Source organism: Adelges cooleyi, unplaced genomic scaffold, assembly GCF_023614345.1.
Source record: "Adelges cooleyi isolate 19-005CV unplaced genomic scaffold, UGA_ACOO_1.1 ACOO_flye_CR_arks_rails_tigmint_CR_PRNA_108, whole genome shotgun sequence".
Taxonomy (NCBI): Eukaryota; Metazoa; Arthropoda; class Insecta; order Hemiptera; family Adelgidae; genus Adelges; species Adelges cooleyi.
In genome coordinates this window covers 36,649-64,549 of record NW_026095761.1, presented here as the reverse complement: position 1 = coordinate 64,549, position 27,901 = coordinate 36,649, and the positions used below count along the sequence as shown (strand labels likewise).

The 27,901-nt window shown below is 30.8% G+C and overlaps 1 protein-coding gene and 1 long non-coding RNA gene across 7 annotated transcripts in view; one reads left to right on the top strand and one right to left on the bottom strand.

Moving 5' to 3' along the window:
• The window catches only part of LOC126838910 (6-phosphofructo-2-kinase/fructose-2,6-bisphosphatase), a 28,092-nt gene extending 2,405 nt beyond the window's left edge, over positions 1 to 25,687 (bottom strand). The window contains exons 1-8 of one of the 3 annotated variants that reach the window (XM_050573696.1): positions 25,209 to 25,687; positions 4,935 to 5,060; positions 4,654 to 4,814; positions 4,275 to 4,409; positions 3,937 to 4,194; positions 3,531 to 3,749; positions 3,059 to 3,293; positions 2,618 to 2,745 (exon numbers count right to left, since the gene is read on the bottom strand). In XM_050573696.1, the coding sequence (XP_050429653.1) occupies positions 2,618 to 2,745; positions 3,059 to 3,293; positions 3,531 to 3,749; positions 3,937 to 4,194; positions 4,275 to 4,409; positions 4,654 to 4,814; positions 4,935 to 5,060; positions 25,209 to 25,374 (1,428 nt within the window). In that variant the 5' untranslated portion in view covers positions 25,375 to 25,687. Of the gene's footprint in view, positions 1 to 2,617; positions 2,746 to 3,058; positions 3,294 to 3,530; positions 3,750 to 3,936; positions 4,195 to 4,274; positions 4,410 to 4,653; positions 4,815 to 4,934; positions 5,061 to 9,882; positions 10,362 to 15,329; positions 15,464 to 25,208 lie in introns of those variants that run through there. The other 2 variants (XM_050573705.1, XM_050573713.1) reach the window with 2 other exon arrangements.
• On the top strand, positions 21,235 to 23,063 carry LOC126838928 (uncharacterized). Of its 4 annotated transcripts, none has more exons than XR_007685751.1 (6): positions 21,235 to 21,355; positions 22,007 to 22,092; positions 22,238 to 22,348; positions 22,458 to 22,621; positions 22,700 to 22,755; positions 22,909 to 23,060. It is a non-coding gene; the product is annotated as an uncharacterized LOC126838928 (long non-coding RNA). The 4 variants fall into 4 exon arrangements; XR_007685750.1 differs by having other exon boundaries at positions 22,700 to 22,831; positions 22,909 to 22,972; XR_007685749.1 differs by having other exon boundaries at positions 22,247 to 22,348; positions 22,700 to 23,063.
• Positions 25,688 to 27,901: the final 2,214 nt, after the last annotated feature.

The window sequence follows — 27,901 nt, the reverse complement described above, 5'->3', positions numbered from 1 at the left end:
AATAAGAAACACTTTTAATATCAAGTTTGAAAAATATATTTTTTTCATACGGTTTACCAATTCGTTTACCAAAGTAAATTTATACCGTTGCCGTTTAAAAGGTCATGCTTACAATATCGATTTCGTTATACGGCTGTGTTTTTTTTTTAATCAGTCTTAGAGCGAGTTGGGTTTCCTTTTTATTGACTCCAAAAAAAAAGGCACCGGTTTAATTTATACTTCAACTTAAATCAATATTATGTTAACGTGACCCGCAGTGAAGTTATTGGTTTTATGTAAACACATAACATGTTGTTGACCAGGAACACAAGAAGTGTAATATTATACATGTATTTTTTTCAAAATAATTTTTCCGTCCCAACAAGGTATATTATTAAGTATTATCAAGGACAAAAGTTCTGAACACATCATTAAGAAACCCAGTGATAAGGTCGAAATGCGTAGGCTTGAAAAATATATATAATATATGTATACATGATGTATAAGATGTATAATACATCTTATCAATAATCTCTGAAAGTCAGTGTGGTAAGTACATATTATTATCAAGTGTTATTTTTTCTTACATTACATATTATATAGGTATTATATTATTGTACGTTCAGTGTATACGTATATATTGTTGTGCGTTACAATTTAATAATTGTACTAGCGAAATAATAAATAAAAAACTTATCTTAATTAATTATTTTCAAATTTTTTCTTTTGTCAAGGTAACACACGTTTATATATTGCAAGTTAAACAACCAAAATGGTGAGTAGAAAAATGTATATTGGAAATAAACAAGAACTCTTTTGTGTATTTCTTATAACCTAAAAATGCTAACAAAAGTACTAAAGATGGTTTATTGAGCCGAACAGTTTCAATTTATATGATAATTTGGGTTTTAAGACTGAAAACAACATATTTGTATGCAAAAATAAAAAAAATAAAATAAAGGTGTGTAGAAAACATGGTAGTCTTGGGATGAAAAAAAATTCTATCTGAAAAAACCAAATTGTAATCGTTTACACTAATTAATAAAATTCTTATAATATTGATAAATTTCGTAGTTGAAATCTGCGCAAAAAACAGACGGCGATTATATTACAACAATAAGACAATTAAAGCGAGTAAAACAATTGTTATCACTTATCTAATTTAGATAAATATAACTCAACAAGTCGTCTATTATTTAACTTTGGAAATTACCAATATTATCGATAAGTCTACAAAGAATTTTATTAATCTATCGGTTCAATTAACAATGTTTTATTTCTAAAACAGTAAAACAAGACACAGACAAATCCACGAAGCTGTTCAAATCACTTATCGAGGAGTCCTAAGATTCTCTAAAGAGAACAACATATTTTTTTCTTACACCAACGCCTACACATGACATGCTTGGTTGAAATGTTGACAGTTGGAAAGAGAATAATAATGTCAACATAATTATACTATTATTTTTATAGCACAAGAAAACAAAAAGAAGAAATATATCTCAACGGCATTACGGCTCACTTTGATTCTGTCGAAAACGTGTTAATTTGAGTTAAGAAACGATAATCTAATGGATGCGTTTGGCGTTTTATCGTATCTATTATTGTTGTCACTAAAAAGGTACAAACAGCTTAATCAAGGATATTCAATGTCAGGACGAGGTTGCAACTAAAATAACGAATTCGGGCGTTTTGATAGGCAACAAAAAGTGCACAGAAAGTTAACGGGATTTCTAAGGCGCCAACAAAAACTATAGTGTTTCGATGATTTTTACCGACGCTACACAACTATTGTTGAATAATATCGTAATGACAAAACGTGTACCAATTTGATTTGTTGCGGTGCAAAAACGCAACGCTAAAAAATATTCAGCTGAGGAACAACTGACAAAAAAATTGCCCATTTGAGGCATGCGTAAAATGTCTGAAAATGTCCACCGAAACAATGTAAAAATTCGATATTGTAAAATAAATGATTGAATTGGACATATTTATTTTAGTTAATTCTTAACTAGACATTTTTGGATTTCCACGTTTCTCATCTCAACATTATTAGTTTTGTACACATATTTCCCTCAGACGTTTTTTTTTTTTTTTTTTGGTAGAACCAAGCAAGAACTTGGCTCAAGAGCTCACCATATTTTTTGTTGTACGTACAGGACAAGAAGGACAATAATTAATTATAATAACATTAATTACATAGCCGATTTTATTAGTGTTCCAGAGATAAAGATAAATAATATTGCTCCCAAATTACTGAATAGATTGTTAAAAAATGATTGGTTGACTTGGCAACAAATATGTCATGTAATTGCGTCAAAACCATTTTCAAACAACAAATCCATTAACATTTAAAATATACAAATAAAAAACATACACAACTTATAAAATAAAAAATAATAAAATTTCCCGTTAAAAAATGTAAAAAACAAAAACTTTGTAAATTTAAATAGAGACTTTGTCCGTTTATTATTATAATTAAATATACCAAGACGCTTTTATTTTCATTAAGTATATTAACCGTACAAAAGTATATACGTATACGACAGAACATGACTGAGAGTAAAGTATAAAAAACAAGTTTCAATCTTCATCATGCTAAGCAGTTCTATGATAATTGATTTTGAGCGTAACTAACCTGAGGCTTAGGGCGATGCGTATTGACGGCATCAATGGAAAAGTTGATTTGCTCCATTTTGCAACCATACGCTACAGGCGTTAGCTTGATCAGCGAGTGCAAAGGCACTTCCAAGTAAGGTAACTCTTCTGCAATGGTAAATATATTCAATTAGTTAATCGTAAAGCGCTTCTATGGGTTTTGCCAAGCAATAAAAGTAATTACTTTAGCCACTGATTAACTAAATATGGATATCCTATGGAGTGTTAAAAATTTGTCGCTCATAACTGAGAGCGACGCAAAGGAGAATGGGATTTAGACAGTAAAGCATGGTTACCAAATTTTATATTGCCACGGGCTCCTCTCTATGCATAGTTAATCAATGCTTAAGCTCTAATAATCATTTATGTTGTTTTATTATACACATCCGGTGATATATAGTTTAGGTTGATCGAGACTCACCTGCAGATTTGTCTAAGAAATACGCCAGCAAGCATCTCAGCACGGCTTGATGGCTAACCACTAACACGTTACCCTGCCTTTCCAGTTCCATAATGACCGGCTCCAACCGTGCTACCAAATCCTCGTACGATTCGCCCCTCGGATAGCGGTAGGCAAACTTGTCTTTGTCGCGGGCTTCAAACTGCTCGGGGTATTCATTTTTAATCACTTCGTACGTCTTACCTTCGCAAACGCCCTGAAAAAACAGATGGGTAAAAACGAGCACCACAATCAGACAAAAATCCAGTTAATATATCTTGACTCAAGAATTTACTAGAGATAATTCTGTCGCTTAACCGTGTCACTGCTCGCCAATCGTGATCGATTTGCAAGTCGTCGCAGAAACACACGTGAGCAATAGTTTTAATCTCCAGTTTTGATTCGATCAAGATGTATAGACCGGAGGGGGGACGGCGTATATTAGTAACCGTACTGCGTCTATTTCGTTGAGGGACTTCCACCGTTCCTGAGGTGCCCGTACGCCGCACGCCGTCTGAATGGTCCGATGATGCCACGACGTCCACACCCGGAGGTTTTTGATGTTTTGGTCGTTGATGTAGTTGGCTAAAGCTATGGCGTATTTAACACCGTTCGGAGACAGCTGCGAGTCTCCTCCGATTTTGCCTTCTCTGTTGCATTCGCTTTCGCCGTGCTACAAAATAACCGGTATCGTCGTTATAAACATCACGAGGAAATGAACAGGACTATACAAATGGACTCGCCGACTAAACCAAATCATGGTTATCGACCTGCCCTAACCAGCTTTGACCATTTAATAACTGGTCTGCACCACGAACTCAGCAGCAGCAAAGAACGCGTATAATCAATCGGCAACTTACTCTGGTAAGATAAATGGTCCTTGGAATGATATGGATGTTCATCAGATAGTAAACGATGCGCGCCTGTATGTGACCTTCGTGTTTTCGCACCAACACCTTCTCGCCAGTGTTAAATATTTTCATGTAGCTGAGACTGGACTCAGTGTGCTCATCGAGCGGCTCGTACCGCTCTTGATAATGCTCTATGCGCTGCAAGAAGTCTCGCAGCGCTAAGTCCGCACCCATGCTCTGGTAGTCCGGACTGTTGACTTTGACTTCCTGCAAAACAAATCACCAACGACCCGAGTGAAATCGCACAAACAAATGTATTGCAAAGTCTTTATCCTCCTCCTCTTTACCATGATGTTTTGTTCGACGATTTTCGGATCATCGCACACGGACTCCACGAAGAACAGTTTAAACCCTCGTTTCTTGACGACAATGTCCAATATCAGCTGCCGCCGTTCGATGGTCGAATTGGTGGCGTCGAACACCTACGGAGATAAAAACAATGATAGAAACAACGATGACTTTTAAGTGCGGTACGACGACCCGGAAAATTGGATAAACGGATCGTTTTATGTGAAACCCATTCAATAGCGTGTGCTATCGGTTTCGAAACAAGCTCTTGTCAATCGACCCGCTAATGGTCGACTTTATGGCCACTTTTGGTGTGGAACGAGTTGCACACACACGTCTCGTTTTCAATAACAATGCCAACTTGATGATTTTACTCACTGCTACTTCCCCGCCGTTGTCCAGCCACGTGCACACGTCGTCGAGAGCGTCGATGGCGCATTGTGTCCGGATAGCCATGGCTTCCTTGTTGTCTGGACGGAAAAACTCGTGACTCTTGTAGGCCGTGGTGGCGTGTCGGCGGTATTCTCCGAGATTGAAAACTAAAAAAATTAAAAACAATAAAAAAAAAAAAACGTAAACGGAATCCGTCGAAACCAAAAATATTGCCCAAGAGGCAAACTGTTGGTAGTGTGACGACACACAACCGCAATGTGATATACCTTTGGTGTTGATGCCGATCCAGTTAAGGTATCTGGAAAGTTTTTTCGAAATATAAGTCTTGCCGCGGGCCGGCAACCCGACCATGGCAATAACGTGCGGTGTGTTGACATAATTTAAACGTTCTCCTGCAAAAAGTAAAACGAAATAGAAATACTATTGTAAACGCGTGAACGGATTCACAAGTAATCCAATAGGCTGGTTTTGTCGACTATCATTTATGAGGTCATGAATTCTTTCGAGTTGTCACCGACAACAACGCAATGAGACTCGCGTAGCGTGCCAACTAACTTTATAAACCAATAAACTTTGGATTTACAAAAATATTCTTTTTTTTTTTTTATAAACGAGGAATAGAGACAATTCGACTTTTTTCAGTCATGAACCGAGTTGTAAAAATGTATCTAAATGTACATATTACCTTGTAATTATAATGTTACTAAACTATTCAATTGTAAACAATTTGACGTAATAATTAGGACGTGGAAATATTAACCAGTTTCTTAAAACGTTCTAAAGTAAATCATAAAAGAAAACAGCAGCTAGACGATGAACCTAATAAACGGATGGTCAAAGTGCGAGTTGTTTATACAAAATATACAGACAACAATAGGCTTAAACATTCCATACTTTAAAAGACGCCTATTCTGTATAGTTATTTAGCATGGTGTTTGATCAGATTTATTTATTTATTATGGCACATGTTCAGAAGTAATATTATGCCGAAGGATTGTATAGTTATTGTTGTTCGGATTTTGTCTATGAATAAAATGAGTTTTATTATTGATTTTTAAAATTATTAAACTAATTTGGACATTTTAATAGTCTAGTAAAAGATTAATAATAGTATTAATTAGTTTGGCGAGATATTATATAATTTGAGCTTGTGTTAACTTTAACTTTAAATTTAAAACGACTAAATAGAATTACCAAGTATTTCCTAAAATTGTAATTACTTTTACTTATACTATACAAATCAACTGTTTACAAACGTTACAAACATATAGAAAAATAATTTAAAAACTAAATTTTAATAAACTATCCTATTTTTATACGAAGATTATTATACTGTTAATTTCCTTTAATTATAAATGTATGTTCCCCAATAGGTAACCATAATGAAAAAATTCATCACTTATCAATACTAGTGTACATGGAATTTGTTAACGAATATGATTTTAATATGACATCCGGGCTCCGGATGAAAGGTCATATGTCAGTTGTAAGTAGTAACACCGAATGAAAAACGTAACGAGCATACGTTATGCCCTCGTTGCTCTTTTATCAATTTAATTGAAATGCCTAGACAGTTAAAAAGTAAAAAACAAGTGCCTTTTTTTAAACTAAGTATGTGATAAGATTGACTTCAAATAAATAAACAATACACTTAAAAAAAATGTCTAACTATTATTACAAGGAGTAGGACCCATAATTCATTTCACCCCATCACCAGCGTACCTACCTATTCTACATGACGTTTTACATAATATAATCAGAAAAATTCCAAAGCTTCTTGGGGTAATATCTATACTAGATAAAACTATTACAAGAAATATTAAAACGAACACGTCTATTTTCCATATAACTTAATAAAACAATTAAGTATATTCTCTATCTTATATAAAAAAAAAAAAAGTTAAAAAAGCATTATCTGTTTTTTTGGTGTAACTTAAGTCGAAAACATTACGAATATTATGTTATTATTTGGCGTTTTGTTTAACCAAAACAATATGCGTGACGCGCCCTAAATTTAATGGTATTATGTTAAAGTTTAAACGAACAGAGTCAAAATGGTCATATTGTTTTATTATATATCTCGAAACAAGACGAGATATAATATAGTAATGCCACATTTTGTCTTGTCTATTAAAGCTTATGCTCAAGTACAACAACCGAAATACTCATTATATTGTTTTCAACGAGTACACAGCACGATTCATTTTGATAATCGACTGTAGGTCGACCAACGACGGTTGAGTAAAATAAAAAAATTAACTTATGTATTGTGTTTAAACATGTGTTTGCACACAAATAGAGAGGTTTTACTGGACAGGTGTCATTTTTTAGATGCGGTTGAAACGCGTTGAAATTTCACGGCAGTACGACAATGAAGTCATTAAAATAAAAATTCATTGTCCGGGACAAATTTGTAGTAAACAAACACATTTGAAAATTAAGTTTTGTACGGCTACGTTTCGTTTTAGTTTCTATTGAAATTGCTAATTTAAATAAAAACTTATTTGAACGCCAATGGCTTCGGGTGCAGTTTAATTTTCAGAAGCTTAACAAACGAAAACAATACCCATGCTACACTAGCACGAGTACACGCTTTAAAGCGTAGGTCGAATCCATTTCGGAAAAATGTTTTTCCTGGAAACTGCATAATGCATATTAAAACAGAATATAACAAAAACCAAAGGAATGTGTTGACTAAGGTGCAACGGACATATTGTTTAAGACTTCTTATATACCTAATGGATTTTTAATATATTATAGAGAACATAGTAACAATAGTCTATTACACAAGTGTGGTAAGTGCGTTAAAAAATATTTAGGAGTGATGTTTGGAAATATGTATTATGGCATAATAAGATCTCTTGGTTTTTAATATTCGTCCACACTGTAGGAAGTTATTAGGTATAAATGCAGTATATAATTCAATCTCTAAAAAATATAAATCTAACACACACATCTGTGCCTTCCATTATATTGTTAACGATAAAAAAAACGCCATAACGACAAATATTGAACATGCGGAGAGCAATTAATTATGAAAAATGTATTTTATTTCTTTCCAAAGAAAAAATAAAACTACTACTATAAACAATCTGCATCATATACTTAAGCTTAGGAATTATGTTTCTATTTATGAGTAAGATCAGTAAAATATCGAAGTATTTTCTTAGTGCTCTAAAAAGTACTCGTTAATTAAACTTTTCGAAAAATTAATAATAAAATACAAAAAATTTAGGCATATAACTACTTAAAGATGTTCTAAAAAAAACAATGTAAATATTTAACTTATAAAAGCTACACCACAATGGCAAAATTTAAAAAAATACATCTCGTTTGTAGTATAAATAATGCATTGTTATTTTTTTGCACTTATAAATAACAACTACAAAAACTTTAAATATTTGAATAGAAAGTTCTATAAAATTGTAGTTTTGCATCACAAATTTCAACTTAAGTAATTGGATGGTGTTTAAGTATGCGGATTGAATTTTGTTCTATACATATCTATATTATACATTAATAATAAATAAATAGGGTTTTGTGGTTATTGTTTTAAAAGCGTTTAGCTCCAGTGCGGAAATTTTTTTATAGTTTTTCTATTATTATATCTGAACCCAAAATAGTTTTAACCACTGAATTAATTTCTGCATGTAGCAAGTATAAAGATCACTAAATCTATCTGAAAAGTACTTCAGGCCAAAAATTCAAAAAGTTTACCCCTTTTTCAAAATAAAGTAATACAACCATCTAAAATGTACACATTTATAACTTAAAATTATGGCACGCTATAACTTGTATAAAAATAGTCAAGTTATTAGGTGCTTGACAATTATTGCAAAACATTATTATAAAAAGACGATCAACCATAATCGTATCCACCCTAATACTAAAAATACCTTTTTAAGCACATTATTGTCTTTACAATGCATTAATAGGTATTTAGTAACTCTAACATCTATATATATGCATCAATGCGTTTATTTTAATAACTATTAGACTTGTTTATCTATTAGTAATGGAATTGGGATATTGAATGCTAAGCAAAGAGTCGTAAATTTATAAAAAAAAACGAATAGTCCTTTGTTTTCTACACCTTTGACGATTTATAAATCTAGGAATATAGGAAACTTGTATAAGATCACATAGAAAATTATAATAAGTAATCAAAATTGAAATTTTGTCTTTGCTCTCCTCAAATAATTGCAATTTAGTTGCTTTTCTTTCTGAAAACATTGCTGTTTAAGTTACTTTACAATAATTTAAAGTTAATACATATTTACCTTTTTCAGTATTTTCTAGAGCTCTGTCAACTTTTAAAACTTCAATGGTTATATTTTATTACTTTGAATTAAGAATAATTTGCTGAAAATTTTAACTAGTCAATAACCATTTTTTGGATAATTAATCTTAAAGTTATTAAAGCTTAAAATTGAGGACGGGAGGTATGGTGGAGTGTAGTATTCTTTTTATCGGCACGCACTACTCCACCGCTCTATAACTAGTTTTTGACCAGTCAATAATTTCAGAAAATTATTCTTAATTCAAAAAGTTAATAGAATATATACGTTACTATTGAAGTTTCAAAAATTGACGAGCACAGGAAAAAAATTTGAAAGTTTGAATTTTGCCGCATATTGTAAAATAACATAAGCAAAATTGTCTCCAAAAAGATGAAAAAACTTCAAAATTACAATTATTTTAAGAGAAAATGAGTGTCTTAACCTCAATGAAACACCCTGTACTTCATTGGACAATTTATTACTTCATGATAGCTCTGCCGCGATACTTGTACTTCGACAGAAAATTAAGCATATTTTGTTTTATGTTACAGACTAATAAATATTTTTGAACATAAGAATTATTTTCAAAACGTGCAACAGCTTGGCGGTTAACGTTGTTGGGAATAGCACTGCATTGCTGCAGCGAGTGGGTAGTACAAAATATAACAAGCTCTTAAATCGATAAATGAATATTATACAGCCTATAAAGAGGCAATCGGCACTTGTTTCCTCGCACACCTTTATTATAAGTGGCGTGTTAATCGATTAATAGCCTAGCGGCAAAACTGACTTAACGGTATGACACAAACTGTTAACGACTGCAGTAACTGCGAATCAGTTCGTCCCAGCTAAAGGGTTGCGTCAGGTATAAAGGAGCATTTAGCCCCGAAGGTCACGGATTTTTCAGCATCTTTTTTTTTTTGTTTCCACTCACCGACAATGATAACTTCCTGTCGCTCGAAATACGACAACCGACGGGACAACATCTTGGCCGGACGAACAACGATACAACCGTCGGCGATTAATTATTTTTACTGAGTACACGGTTTCTAATTTGTTTTCTTTCGGTTTTATTAAGTCGGGCATGCCACAAGACGACTGGAGGTCACTGTTGTGAACGAAGTCGATCTGGACGCACGGACGCAAACCGGACGACTGAGGTGAGGTGACCGGTTGACAGTTATTATTGCGCGATTCTGACGGATTTTTTTTAAGTATTATTTTTTAAAGCGCCAAGTACAACGCGCGCGTCGACTGGCTATACCTCCTATACTGCGGCAGTAGCTGCCGCCGTCGTGTTGTAATAGTTGGCGTAAAATCGTTAAGCCGTGTTGTCGTTGCGGCGGTACTCAACGCACAAACAGCGGCGGCGGCGGCGGGGCATAGGCCTGCAAAACGAACGAACGCGAGCGACACTGTGTCACCGGTCGAGATTTGTTCTTCTAGTTTGGGGTGACGTAACGCGACGACGTCGACGACAAACACTGACCACGATTCGCATACATTATTATATTGTTGGCCCGTTTTTCTCACTATATAAATAGCCCGGGAGAGTTGTCTACCCCGTCCCGGGACGCGCGATCTTACGTTGACACCTATACAGCGGCGCGGCGTCTCCAGAATTGTCTCTGTCAAGGTAAAATACGTATGTCATCTACGTAGCGTAAGCGTCCATTCGTGCAATGGACACAGTAATAGGGGGGTTTGGTGGACAAACCTATTGCGTGTTCGCATTATTTTTTATTTAATAAAATACTATAATGACATTATTACAATTAATATTATATTATATATAACTAGTATTGTAATATATATTTTTTTAAATTATTATTATTACTAGGGTTCGGATCTCGATGCAAACGCATTTAATTTCTATTGTGATGATCATCTTTAATAAAGATTTTATAAAGATTCTTTATAAAAAAAATTATTTATGAAACGCAAAATTGAAAAATGAAACTTTAATTTTGCACTTTTATCTAAATGTAGACTAAACGGTATTTTTATAGGAATTTTAGAACATTTATTAATACGTTTTCATTTTTTTTTTTAAAGAAGATATTTATAAATATTATAATAAAACATTTTTTTTTCAAAAACTGCGGGTTTTTATTTCGGTCTGAGTTTTTTTTAACAACGTTGACAGTCCAATTACCACCCACACATTCGTAGACTATACCATACAATACCACCAAACTTAGAATTAAAAACGTGTTTTCTCCAAAAAATGGAAAGGAAAAGTTCCAAAAAAAAATAAGAAAAAATAAAAATAAGATTCTTAAAATTAAGAAGTATTACACACACTTGAACACATCAATCGACTAATAATCGTATCTAGAGGGTACTTCATGGAGCTTTAAGCTCACCAAACTCCTTTCCTTATGAAAATTTAATTTTAAAACTACAAACAATCATTTTTCAAAAAAAAACATTTGTATTGTAAATATTACATATAAATGTTGAATAATATTTTTAGGGGTGTTTTTCTGGATTTTTAAGCAAAAGGAGTTAATTTTTAAACATTTTGGCCCGATTAAGTATTTTTCTGGTACGATAAGTACGATTTCTAATCAACAGAGTGTTACTTGGAGAAATCGACATTCAGCGGTTTAAAAGCGTGGATCCGGAGACAAAAAAAAACGATGAGACATCATTGTAAAACCATTACCTTCTCAGCTACGAATCGAAACTAATAAAATAATAGATCAACTTATAATAATATATAACTGTCTAAAACGGACTTTTATCAGGTTGTGCTACATGCAACAGCACACCATGAAAAAAATCTAAAAAATTGGCAGACACTACAATTCTTATCAGAGAACTAACAGTCGCTTGTGTGTAAGAATTGTGTGCAATTATTTCTTTCATCCGATTGTCATTGGTTTTTTTGTTGTCACAAAAAAAAAAATTATATAGACGTAATACATTGTGTTATACGTGCCAGCAAATTTTGTGTACATAAATAATCTTCGCTACGTTAATCTGTCAGTTTAACATTTTTGTTATAACCGCCCAATATATTTTGAACAGTTATTTAATTGGCGGGCCGATTCAAACGTCAAAGGGGGAATCGAGTCATTTATATAGTTTAAAAAAGGACAGCCAAATTTTAGATTTCTATTAATTTTTACTTTTTTTATGGGTTTAATGACCGATTTTTTTAAATTTATTTGAACTAAAAAAAAAAAAATATATATAAACACAATAACACAATTTTAAAATAAAAAATAAAAATTCGGTGTTTTAAGGCTTCATAAAGGAGATATTAAACTTCATATCAAAAATGTTTGAAATCGGTTAGGTAGACTGCTTGGAAACTAATTTCACTTAATAAGCAAATGTGCTGTAAACATTCTGTACAATTGCCAAAAAAAAAACTCTAATAACTTTTCCTTTTTTCTCTGGCAAATTGGCTAATAGTATTTAACTTTAACTCAGTCGTTAAAAATTCCCCGAGTTTTTTTTACAAGCAATGTAAATAAGTTTGACAGTTTCTTATTTTATGTACAAAATGCAAAAGAGCGACATAATAAATAATAATTACTTAGATACCTTATTTCAATCATTTATGACTACATTGTATAATTTATTATTTGGTTTATGTACGGTTTATAAGCAGACGACAATAAAATTAGCAATTCGGTTAACTAAGTTTTGTAAGCGGTCGAGTGGATAACACAAAAGAAATGTAGCGTGATGTTGATACCAAAAAAATAAAAAAATTCATTTGCATTGCTATTGCATTTAAACTTAACTACAAAGTAGTATTTTAAGTTTTTAAAATTGGGTTGTTATTTATTATACTAATAAAAAATATTTTATCAAACGGCGTTGCTTTGTGTACCTAAAACGAATTATTAAAAGTTGAAGCAGTTTTTTTCCTGAATAAATTTTAACAAAAACACTCTAATTTTTTTAATTAAAACGTACAAGCTATGCTCCTTAAAACGTTTAATGCTTGCAAAAACGTGTCAGTAGAGCCATATGTGTAATCATACAATTGATTGGTTAGGCTCCACCGGTAAATACAGTTGTATACAAATTTAGAAATACAATTCGCAACGATATTTAAAATATTTGTGTGAAAACAAATCGTTTCAGAATTTTACAAAAGTACTATTCTTGATAAATGTTTGCATGAATAAATAAAAAATCATAAAGTGATCATATAATATAATAAAATATGTTTTTTTGTTAATGTTCATTAATAACATAACAGTAAGGATAAAGCCATACATAAAATAGCCCATATTTGAGGTTCATTATTTTGGATTACAATATTAGAAATTCGGAAGGTTTACCAACAATGTATCGCCAATCAAAATATATTATAACCGTTAGCGCCGCTTATATTATAATACTATTAATACAATAATGTATTATACAGGTGTTATACAATTAATAAGGTATTATACAACTTATATAAGTTACATGAGAATTTTAGTATTATAACATTATCATAAAAGTAGAGTTTATAAGCGTGTAGTAATTTTTAGAGGGAAATTGAATCGTTTTATTTTTTTACAATTTATGCATACTTCTAAGTTAGTTCTGTACACGATTTCGTTAGTCTTGATAGGTTGCAAGTACCGTAATTAATTATTGTCACGGAATCTAGTATATATAACTTTATAAATAGCCGTTAAATGACTGTAGATGCATGTTTTTTGGATCGGGCAACAATTCAAATAACTCTAATACCAGATACAACGAGCGTGATTTTTGAACATTTTCCGAAATAACACATCCTACGCAACAATAATAATAGTAGACAGTAGGTAGGTAGTCTCTGGTTAAAAAGGAGATGTCTTAATTTTGTGCACATATTTTATTGGTTTTCATCAGGTATTAAACTACATTAAACAGCTGCAGTTATCGTGCAAACTATTAAAGTTTTTTTTATTAATAAACTTACATTAATAGTATCATATTACATACACAATGGTCATCAAACGAGCAATAACAACAACACGCTATTATGAGAGTTTATTTTTTAATCACCGTAACTTTGGACGATTTCGTGTACAGTGTAATAAACAAAATATTTAATAAGTTTTATTACTATTTTTAATAAAGTTCACTATAAATTATAAGCAAACATTAGCAAATTATTCGTTGCAGAGTAGTTTATTACACAACTAACGAAAACACGACGGATTATGTGATATAATACTACAATAACTACTATCTTATCTTGTGTACAAAATACAAATTCAATATTTTTATTTCAATAAAAATCGCAAACAAATTTATATTATATGAAACGTGTATTACACTATTTTTACGCCGTCAAACGTTTTTACGTGTTTCGTTTTTAAAAAAATATATATAAATACATACAATTCATACAATATTAATTGAAGCAAAAACTGAGTGCATTTGAAATTGTTGCGGTCCGGAGAATAACTAGATTTTTGTGAAATTGAGATAAGTCTCTTGCCCAGGGCACCTTGTTGAAATACATATTGTTTGAAAGCAGGTAAGCATAAAAGTCAATAGATCCTCTAACAATTTCTTCCAAGTTCTAATAGAACTATTGACTTTTATACTTACCTGCTTTCAAACAATACATATTTCAACAAGAATTTCTTAGCAAGAGACTTATCTAGTTATTCCCCGAAACCGCAGACATAAGTATTTGATATATGTTAGATAGGTGTATGACTTTGAGTCAAAACCATATCTAATGGAAAAACAAAGCTATGACTAACAGTATAACGTATATTGAGAATGTATTAGCCTTATAATAAATTTAAAAAATGCGTCATATGATAAATAATGCACGTATGTAACAAATAATAATAAATAATAGTTACAGTAGTCGAGACTTGAAACATTTTTAATGTTATAAATAATTTAAAACAGTAATATAATTATTTTATCATACATTTTATCAGCTGTACAAACTAGTGATCAGCAAACAACGTTACACACAAAATATGCAATAATATGTATTATATTTAAGTAATAAATATTAATTTCTACACACACATTTTTAGGACGGGCATGCGGCCATGCGATTTGGGCGTTGAAGTCAACAAGAAGGAGATTATTAATAATAGTAACGCAAAACGGAGAGGACAAAAAAATGTGTTGTTTATTTCTACGGACATTTTGATTGAGTTACAATTTAGCATAATAAACGAGCGATTCTGATGTGATAAGGCGCGTGAAGTAAAGAGATCCAAAGTAATATAAATTTATTTTGATACGCATTTACCCTTACGCTGGCATTTTTTTCAAATATTTACAAATTTCGCGTTTGTAATAACCAGCTTTATTTAATATTTTAGGCCACGGTTGACGCAAAACGCATATGAGTTGTTGCGAACGGACTTGAGATAAGGGGGCTGGTCTAGCCATACAAAAAAAACTCACCCTCGTCTTTGGACACGACCCAGATCTCTTTGTTCATGTGCCTATAACCCATGGGCTCGAAATGCGGTCCATCGCGGTAATACCGCCGGGCCAGTTGTTTGTTGTCCATGGCTGTGATACGACTGCTGTCAGGGGACAGGGCGTCCGGCATCCGGCCGGTAGAAGCTCCCAAGTCCGAACCGGTCCACAGTCACCGCCGCCGTACGGTAAACGCGTGGCTCCGGTGCGCGCGCACGCTTCCGTGTCTATTTATACAACAGCCGTCACCGCTACAGATCACATTAGATAATAATCATCATCATCGGACGGCGAACGCAATAATTTTTTTCTTATTATTTACCATTTATCATTTGTTATTATTATTTCACTTTGGACGCGTGTATTAATTATTTTCTGCGCAAAATGCCAACGTCAAAATAATAAATATACAATTTTGTTCCGGTCAAAGACCTTGAACCGCACGTGGTCGCGCTACGTTACCGCGGACGAGCCTCACGGCTCATATTAATTACGCCTAGCCAAACACACAATCGGGGGGTCGGTACCGCGAGTGGAGTGCTACTACCTTCAGAAGTACATACAAGCGACTTGACAACAAAGGGCAGGCAGATTCAAAAGAGAAAATACTTAAGGTAGAGAGTATAATGCCCATACCCGGAGTGGGCCTGGCTAGAGCCGCGAGGCCGTGAACGCGGCCGGGGCCCCCAGCTATGTTGAGGCCCTGGATTTTGGGCATTTAACACAATATGTGGGATTTGCTAAGGTAAAACAACTGTAAACTTATGTAAAATACATAAAATGTACAGATAAAATTGTTTTTGGGGGCCTTCAGAGATTTAGAATCCAAAGCCCTTAGGCGCCAGGCCGACCCTAACCATACCCTCTATTTATTAGGGGTTGTTTAATATTTAAGTACCCAGTACGTTTCATCCCAACTGGGTAGGCTTTTTTTTATATATCAAAGTAGACTATTTTTGTTCACATTTTAATTTACCCTACAGTTAGACTCCAATAACTGGGAGGAGGAAATACTGTCACTCTGACAGCCGCTATGATCTCTGGAGGAAAATCCTATGCTACTTTTTTTCTTTTAGATTCGCTCTACCTTTACAGAAAACACATGTTATTTTATTTATTAATCGGGTTTATTTACGATAGTCACAAGGCTTTAAATTATAAAAAAAAGTAAGCCAAAGAGGCGAAAAGTAAATAGAAAGCCTTTTAGTATCCCTCCTATAGAACGCGACCGGACTCGTGCTACAGAAAACACCTAAGTATACGGCAAACGTGTCACGATGACACGTGACACTTCTAATAACATTTACAGACGTTTAATACCTACTACAAGAACAAAATAAAACAATGGGAGTTGGCCATAAAAGGATTTGCGATTGCAGCACAAACAGAACACTTTGATTAAAGAAAAACTCCTATAATAAATCTAAAGAACTGTACGCAAAATAAGTACCTAGTTCAAGTGTTAAAATACGTATTTTAATTATATTATTGAGTTATTTGTATTTAACAAAAACATAAAGAAACCGTATAAATAGGAAAATTGAATTTTTAAAAAAAACTAGCATATTATTTTCAATGATAGCTTGTATCAATATTGAATACATTTTTTCTTTTTATAAAATAATTAATAATAGTATATATCTTCCAAATAATTTTTGCGTCAATGAGAAAAAAATGTTATTTAAAACGTATTATTATTATTGTATGACAAATAATCAACCAAAACTTAAAAATTAAAAAAATACTATTCAATAACCAAATTATACCTACAAATTATAGTATTTATACCCTGGAGGAACTGCACCTTGAACATTGAAAAAACACCGGGTCTATCACAAGCGATAATCTTGGACACATGGGTCCAACTAAGTAATGAGAAAATACAATCGTCTTAATTTATGAATTAGATTATTTTTTACAATAGGTATTTATATTAAAATTATAAATTACTAAATTATTTTCAAATAAATAATGTTTATGAAACAAGGCATAAGGTTTTTGTTTATAAAGAGAAAACAAAATTTGTGTTGGTAGTACTGAATTAAATTTTATGAACTATGTGTAATATTTTCAGGGTTATAGAAATTAGAAGACCCACTATCCCTGTAATTGTATACAGAGGTTTTAGAACTATAGATCAAACGTTTCTTGCATTCCATGCAAATAAAATGTCTGCACGTGGTGTTTATAGTAAGTATACACCATGGGAACATTGCACGCATTCAATTATGATATTTTTTTATAACCCCAATGCATGATTAATTTGCCTAATCATGTTTTCATTCACATAAGTAAAAGGCTCGAAATGAGGAGTAAGCGAACTCTAGCGCAATCAACAAATTATACAAGTAAAACAAAATAATTTAGACATTAACTATATAGTGTACTGAATATTTACACACCTATCACTTTGAGAAAAAATATCAACTTAGGATTAATATAGAGCGTGTAGATTGTTAATTTTAATTATATACCGTTACACATGCAACGACTGTCGGTTCTTAAACTATCCGAGATTCCAGTAAATTACTCACTTATCTTAAAGTAGAAATAATAACATGTAAATATGTTTCATCAGCCAATGGTACAAGAAATAGTTGTATGCGATCAGTATCCAGACAATTACAATTACACGTATACAGTTCTATCAACACCTGAAGCATAAATATTATTGAAGAAAAATCGTTTGACCGGACCAAATAACCAAGAAAGACATTTGAAAAATGTTTAAAAACTATCTGACCCTTTTGGGACTCTTTTTAGTGTCCGTCAGAAAAAACGTTTTCAGGAATATTATAATTATAAGTTATAGCCCTCATACTGTTAACTTTATATATTATTTAAAGTGTAATTTATCAGTTTATTTAAGTGTATTTTTTTTTTTGTAAAAAATATTGTAGTTTTTACTTGTCAGATAGCACCTTTTTCAAATACATATTAACCGTGTTTAGTTATTAATATTATGTTTGGTTACTACTTATAATAATGTAATATTACTTGAATTTGATGTACTAAATTAGAAATTGGATTTTTGTAATTAGTAATTATATTCAATTTTTTTTTTAGTGTCTTGCCTGCCCGTGCATAAGATTGCTAACATTATTGTACTAATTAATGACTTCTAAACGCAGTATTATAGTATATTATATAATAATATACATATGTTGTACGTAAGTATATACTATAATGTAATAAATGCGAGTTCATTCATGTATAAAATGCAAACGTCGTGTCGTTGGTGTCACAGCGAGATAACGTTGAATGACACCACATGCTAGGAAAGTTAAATTTTCTTCGAGTAGTGCGTTCTAAGCACATCAGTCAAGTCACTACACCTACGCTTTTTCGCGTTTGCTTCAATCAATATAATATACCTTTTACTATTTATTATTATTATTATTATTATTATTGTATTGGTCATCTTTATGGGTACACAATACTATAATAACTTGTCTAGGGTCAATTTACACTTACAAAAACAACACATGTGTACACTACAAATACTGTTACAATCGTTTTAGGTTAAACGTGTTAAATATATTAACAAACACAATCATATAAACGTCGTTAAATAATCATACAGCGTCGTCGAACATCCGTCGTCTAATTGTATAATATGTGTGATTTGTAGGAATTAATATTGTATTAGCGATAAGAATTTATAGTATTAAGATGATGGGTTAGCAATGGTATTATATGTGTACATACTAAGAGTGTACGCATAAAAAAAAATACATACATATTACGCACATTGACATTGACACTGAGTCATATACGAATAAATCCAAGGATTGCAATCATGTAAAAATCCTTGAAAAACAATTATAGCTTCGAAGAAAACTGTCATTAAAAAGACAAAATATGTGATAATCCCCAACGAATATAAAAACAAAATTAATTTCTAAAAAATTGGGTTAAAATGATTACCAGATAGATCTAAGTACAATTTTTTGGAACGCGTATTTCATTGAAATCGTTATCAAATATATCGTTATATAATACAATTATAGATCATAGTACTTCCTCATTTATTAAGTAGTATTTGTTTCATAAATATAATATATTTACTACCTATACTTAAAACCATAATACAACATATTATTTTCCGATTCCATTTTTTATCTATTTAGAAAATATTATCATAATTATTAATGATAAATTCAAGAAAATACACAGAACTTAAACCTTTACCTTGATAAATTAATTTATTGAGTATAATAAAAAGATTATTGTAAAGTAATAATCAATGGAATTAAAAAACGTGCCACGTTTACGTTTTGTAATTTTTTTTCAAATGCATTAACATTATTTCTTTCAAACATTCCGCTGCATTAAAATAGAAAGTGAATGCATCGAATACTGAAATAGATTGTATTCCGATGAGCCAATTTTTCGTACTTAAATTACAAACTTACAATGTGTTTTATATTTTTATACACATTGCGTTGATATAACTATACATGACTTGAAATATTTTATGAATTTACATTTACACGCGTCCCTATTATTCAAACGAAACGAATAATAACTTGGATCAGCTAGAACATGGAAATCGTATAAGGTAAAATTATAAAACTACAGTTTTACAATACAGTTGTACATATTTTCAAAAAAATAATGTTAAAACTAAACGGTATGACTATTGCTTTAAAAATGTTATATGATTAACCGGTAATGTTTATACATGTAGACATTACATGTAATATGTACCAGTATTGACTTAAGTAATAACGTTAAAATTATAAATAACTTGATAGCCTACTCCAATGTCTAAATCATCAATAAGTTAATCATTTATTTATTTAACACATTAAACCGGCCAAGACCTATCGTTGTGATTGCGATGTCTTATACTGCGTCTAAAGGTGTCCAAATATAGGATTAAGACTAGATAATGTTTTTAAAACGTAGTGAATCGATTCGAAGCTAAATTCGAAACAACAAATATGCGCATAAACCGACGTATTATAATTTATAATGAGTTAAATATCATGAATGTGGCGTAAGACACACCATCACGTTTTTTACGGCGTTCTGTGATTGGACTCAAGTTAATGTTCGCACCTAACAGTAAGTAGGAATGTAGTGTCGGATGAATAAGAATAATTTATACAAATAATAATAATAATATACCTATAAGAAACATAAATGTACACGGTGCATCATTTCAGTCATTGCAAAATATTGCGAGCCCAGAATAAAAATGTTGAAAACAAAATACAGAACTATATGAAATCAGTGGATTCATTTATTTAACTAACATCAAGTAAAGCTATTTAAATTCCTCCCTTAAGGGGTATAAGTACAATGCTATTTATTAAAGGATAAATAAAGGCAATATTTGATAAGAATTATTTTATGATAGATTTTAATTATGCCAATTTATTGAAGAGTATAAAAATTGTTTTATATTTATATTTTTTTATATCGAAGAGTATAAATGGACATTGCAATAATTTGCATTTAAATCTTCTTTTTTTTTTTTGTTTACACTAAAGCAGTTTTATTTTATAAAGTAACAAAATATCATCTAAAAAAACTATAATGATATATTTTAATAGAATTTTACAAAAAATCCCGACAATGAAAAATGTATTTAGGAGAATCATAAATTCATCCTGTATAGACATACAAAAGTTACTATGCAAAAAAGGTTTTAAAAGTATTCAAAATTGAGGGCCTAAGGATTTTATTAAATGGGTAAGAACTCTGGCTTTTTTAAAAGAAATTTGTAATTATCGAGTTATATTTTTGAACTTTACTGATAGAACAACAAGTTCTTAGTTACTTCAATACTTGCCGCTAGATGGCATTTGTATCATTATTTCCCCGTTAAGTGTTGTTACAGTGCATTGATTTAACACTGCCTTTTGATATAACTTATAAGACTCTTATCTCAGTTGATAATTGGCCGTTGCCGACTAAACGTGATTTTTTTTTTCCAAAAAACTTTTTTATTTACTTAACAAATAAATGTATTTGTTAAAGCCTTTGACCCTACCGTGACGGTAAGAATATTAATTATTTTTTTTATCATTTTAAGTAAGTGATTTTAATTTTTAATACCTATGTCGTTTTTGTAAAATACCAACTTTATTTCTCTTTTTATGGCGTTATTATGGCTGTGTATTAAGAGGACGTCATAACATTTAAAAATAACCGTTAAAACGTGTTTATGGAAAAGTGTGTAGGTTGAAGTGAAATAGTCATAGGAAACAAATTTTGATACCGTTAAAAAGAGAAGAACTAAGTTCTATCGTTGGTTGTTTTGATAAACTTAAATTTTACCTTAAATACAAGCACTTGTTGAGTTAATTACCTATATTAAAAATCCCGACAATAGAACCTAGATAAAGTTATCATCATTTTAAATATAAAAAAAAAGCTCTGTTAAATGGAATTACTTTTAAAATTGCTGTCAAAGATGCTGTAATAGTCCGAAAAACAAATTAACTATCAAAAAAGAGTCCTAATTACTTAACTAATAATTACATATCACAGTTTAACCTTCAAATTAAGATTATGCGAAATATTGCCTATACTTTACTCCTTAAAAATGGGCGGAGTGGGTTCTTCTCGATAATAGTTTTACTAGAACTAAGATCTCTCACTCGCCTAATGGTGTGTAAAAATGATTGAAATAACTATTTTATTTACAGTGCGCATCTACTGTGTTTAAATAACGAGCTCTGGATATAAATTGACCAAGAAAAAATCAATAAAAATACCAGATTTTTTAAAAAAAGTACGGTATCTATGTAAATTTTAAAGTATATAAATATGTTGTACTTGTTTAAATTAAAATATAGTATATTTTAATTATAATATTATCACTGTGCAAATTGCTATTATACTTTTTATCTAAAAACCCTAAAAATTTCTGAAACCAGTGTTAACAGATATTAATGATCTCTTTGAAAAAATGAATGTTTGTACTTGTACTTGAAGTTTATAAGAATTTAAATAGCACTAGGCTAAACAAGATTTTGTAAAAAAATATGGTACGTATTGTAAAGTTATAAAATATAAATACATAGTAATATTAGCAGTAATAATAGTATCTTTAAACTAAAATATTTTGAATTGGTTTCTATCATGCTGATTATTTAGGAAATACTTCGGCAACACTTGTTAAAATTCTGATTCTACTACAACCTCGCCATCTGAAGACTGTGATCATATATTTAGTGATCGAATATACAAGCCAATGGTAGAAGCCCACAAAGGGATAGATCTGAATGAGAATCATACATTGAAAATCCTGACCCTGACATGTAACAATATTATTAATTTATTTAATGAAAATGGTTCTATGATAAATTCAACTAGTCCATTTATTTAAATTTTATTAGGTACCACAAATATTGCAGAAGAAAATACATGCCAACTGATAATTTCAGGTTTTGAGGTTATTAATTATAAATAATACCAACATTTGAACACCTGTGTTTAAATTCTGACATATTTTACACTAGAAAATAGTTGTATGGCCACTTCAGCTAAAACTACTCATTAATTGCATTGTATAAAATTGTATAACTGTACTTATTGTTTATTACAGAAACGATGAAAGTGATGGTGATAATATAATATTATGTGAGCTATAAACTACTGTCAAAATGTACGTTGTAAACATGTAAAAATGTAAAGATTAAGTTGATTGTTCTATTTCATAGTAATAATAATTAATGAGTATTACATATTAAGTAAGTAAAATGTTTAATCCATTGCATAATGATTCATTTTAAATATAATGAACACATTTTGTAATGTTGTATACAAAATATTTTAAAAATGTACATACCTAATGAAAATATTAAAATTAATATTTTAAAAACTAACGTAAACAAATACTTTGGTAGGTAATTAATTTGAATTGGACTACATTAAACTAGGCAAAAAACGTATAATGATTAAATTGCAATGACAGACTGACCGCATTTCACAAATTATGAATGAAAAATGTAGGTAACAAAAAGTGAATACTAAATAGCCCTTAATTTTACCTAATAATTACATATTACCTTCACCTTGGATATTTTTCCGCATTTATTTTAAATATACAATCTATACAAGTTTAGTACAATACTATATATGATGACACAAGTGATAGACGATGAGAGCATGAAAAAGAGAAGCTGCCCACTGATAGCAGTCTTATGGTTTTTATTCTTACTTAAGGGGAGAGAAGATCACTGCACCACTTCCTTTTTAGCCTTTTGAGAGGGTTGTTGAGCATATTTGGTAGTGAAATATTTTGTAAAGTGTATCAAGATGATTTTCTTGGGAATTGTGATAACGGATGTAAAGTTGTTTAGCAACTTGGAAGACAGTTAACTGAAGACTGTTAACAATTGATTTATAGGTCTTGGTGTAGTGTTAAGTTAAATACATAGGGAAGAGCGTTTGTTAAAAGACTGAGTATTTTGTTTGGAGATAATTGTAGTTTATTTAGGTTAGAGTGTTTTGCAAAGTCTTAGATTTGCATTTCATATGGTCATAGAGGATTGAGTAAAAGTTTGCACAAAATGAGTTTTATATGAGTGATAGCTTTGATTTATATAGTGTAGGAAACGTTTTGCAAGCGGGCGTTCAGTTTTAGTTTAGTGGAGCGGATGTGATGACACCAAATAATTTTTGGTCAAAGTGAACTCTTAGATATTTGATAGTTTTAACTGGCGGTAATATTACGTTGTTAAGTGTTACATGTGAGCAAATACCTTATATAAAACCGAAATATTGCTAATTCCTTAAAAATGTAAACTATATATATATATATATTTTTTTTTTTTTAAATCTGATGCAAAGCTTAGAAGCTGTTAATTGTAAATATGTTTTTTTTTCAATGTACCTACTAGTAATCTGTCATTTAACAAAATGTTTTCTTTATAAATGTAATACAAATTAATGAACCTGAAAATATGATTTAGTAAATAGAAGAATAATATTTCTAGATCCAGTAATTATTAACAGTAATCATTAACGAATATAATAAGTACCAAATCTTTACAAATAGTTTTTCCTATTGTTTTGTTACAAAAAGTATAATTAATACATAATTTATTGCAAATTTAATGTCAGTACCGATTTAATAAAAATTAAACAATAGTTTAACTTAAGTACTAATCATAATAGGTATTGACGTCAATGAAAGATTAACAAATATTGATTTTATAATAGTAGGGAACTGTTTTTATTTAAAAATTACTGATTATAAAATTATGTACGATAAACTACAGAACATGTTAGTATATTGAACGATTTAAAAGAATACCACTCAAGTAGTATATTTGAATTATTACTCATAACACTCAATTTATTGAGGTACCTAATTCAAATGGATAATTTTGTATTGGAACAATGCAATTTTTGACAAACAGTATAAATGAGATAGAGATTAGTTTTGATTTAGATACATTTTTTACTTATCCATTTTGTCATTTATAAAATTAATTAAAATGTAGTATTAAAAATCTTTATCTAATATGTAGTTATTTTTTAATAACTTCTATTAAAATTGCTACTCCTTGGTTAAACTAATCAAGAAAGAACATTATTACAATTCATACTTTGTAAACCAACGAATGAATGATAAAAATATGGATAAATAAATATCAGTCTACGTATGACATTATTATAGGACACGAGATTTAATTACCTTGTTACAATTTTTGCGAGTTAACGTCATACTGTACACATGTAGGGAAGGATTAAAAAATGTATTTCTACTGACAGACTGAGCATTATTTATCAAAGGACTTATCTTTAGAGCTAGTTATGCAAACTGTATTACTATATAAATATTATGAAGTTCTTGAATATTATATACATTTTAAAGAAATATACAAAAAGAACAATTACCTCTAATCGGAAACGGTTTAGTCTGCACGGTGTCCGTATTTGGGGGAAGATGCCGGTACGCTAGATTGTCTTTTGGTGGACGATAGTGTTCGCTGCACAGTTTGACGCAGTCACCATTGCTGTAATCGGGTACGACAGTTTTAACTACTGAGCTACACACGGCCATCACTTTACTAAGCAGTTATTAAAGGTAACTTTTGTAGCGTAAAGGTAATATAAATATGAATATGAACAATAAATATTATAAATACAAAATTTGACGTCAACAATAAAAATAACAAAAACTTTCCAAAATGAAAAAACCTACGGTACCCTACGAGGTGTGTAAATTATCCGGTTTGGACGCAAGCGGTGAATTTGTATAAAAAAATTTTTTAACAAATCACTAAACAAGTACTTGGACAGCAACAAACGAACAGCGCGATACACAGTAGGCAGCCAACTTGTGGACAACGGGTTAGCTAATAAGAACGTGCCGTACACTCTTGATGTTTTATACGAACCATGCAGAAACGGACATATCGATTGATAAGGACTGGTGATAATTTCAATGGTATGATGTACGTAACGACAGTGTTTTCGTTTTGCTCGAAATTCGAATAATCGTTATCATTAAACAGATTCCAGCTGATGACAACATAAGCCTAAGAATGTAGTAGGTATGTAATAATTATGGTTACACCTCAAAGAGCCACTCGACAAACGACCACCGAAAATCGACACGAAGCCACTCGACAAACAGCCACTCAAAGGGGTACCAACATATACAATATTTATAAAAAATGCACGATTATTATTCGTGTATGTTGTGCGGCTAGTATTGTTTATTTAAAGGGGAAAACTTGAACATTTCATAATTAATGCAATAAGGCTTGGACTATTTTCAATTCACTGTGTGACTTGTCTCCTGTGTTAGTTTCTTTCTCTTAAATGTCAACTTATATTTTACTTACTTTTACTTATAATAATAATGATAATTAATATCCAACAAAAAATTGTAGGACCACTATCAAATATAATGACTTATCGGATATTCCCGATATAATGGCCGTATATCATAGACTTATAAAAAATATAACATATTATTTAAGTACGTTGTCGAGTTCTTTTCGAATTAAACATTTAAAAATACAGTTTTGAGTTTTTTTATTGAAGTTATAATCAAATCAGTTTTTATTATTGAAATTTATATTTAAAAAAAACTTAAAGTATATGAAACAACATTTACAATATTATATTATAGTAATAATTTACCAACAATAAATTGTCTCTTGAGTCTGTAAAAAAAAAAAAGTTTTTCAAAACATACTTACACGTTTTATAATAAGTAAAACAGAATGTTCATTGATAAAATTTCAATGAAATTATACTTTTTTATAACGTTTTTATGAACTCACAATCTTGTTTGTCGTTCCGGGTGGAATCTTGCAACTCAAATTTCGAGCACTTCCCGATTAGCTATCCGGCTGAAACTTTCAGGGTAGCTCACAATTCGATGACAATGCATTATAATTCCACAAGAGGTTGAAAATTCTACTCCTAAGGGGGTTAAAATGGGGTCGATTTCTTGTCCGTCATTCTCGGTGGAATCTTGCAATTCAAAAAGACTTATTTCTCACCCGCCAGCAAAAATTATGCGTGGTGCGTTTGGGCGTGAACGGTGCTCGGATATGAGCGGTACCAGGTTCAAATCCGTTCCCATCATTACACTTTTATGATAATTTATATAGTAATCACAACTTAATTTCAACTTTTATGATAATTTATACAATAATAAATCTAAAATTATAAGCTTTTAAATTGATTACTAATTCGTATTATAATCCTTTTGACCATGCAGCCTTTTCTAATGCAATCACCGCTTACAGACGAAATGGACGGATTTTATTATATAATATTGTAATAATATTATTTATATGTAAAATATATGTATAATAATATGTATATTCATTAAATAACATTGCACATTTAAATATATAGTAGATACGTACATACGAAAACGAAAAAGAACAAAATAACTAAAGTAGATTAAAAAATTAATCTAAAAATAACGTTTTTATGAGCTTTAAAAAGTATGAAATAACTTTCCGGTGGTCTTGATAACCAAATAGGACAGGTGAACTAGAAAAACGTGGGGCACATCTTTACTACTTCACACGTCTAAATATATAATAACATTCTCTTCTTATTGTAATGATTATATTGTACTCATTGAATCATTTACATGTAATATCATAATACATAATACACAACACACAATACATGAAATTATATGCACTAAAAATACCCCTATATATGATAAGATTATATGCACTAAATTCAATATATGCACTAATCAAAAATGTCAATTATATAAGATCAATTATATGCACAAATAATAATATCGCACACAATTATTTATATATTATTTCAAATACAGTATTTTATAAAAGTATTAAAGGATGTACTAAAATAAACATGACACATAACATATGCTGACTCATACCATACAATTGTACGCTTGGATGATTATCCTAGGAAACATTTCATACCTCACCCCCTGCTAATGACGCATTTACTCCCTATATAAGACAATACGACGGGCTTGTCGCCGCTCAGTCGTTTAGCTACAATCGTCTGCAACTTATCAATTATTTAATTGTTAGGCAGGGTGTGCGTAGTTAACCGATTCTTTTCGTAATTGTTTATGGTTT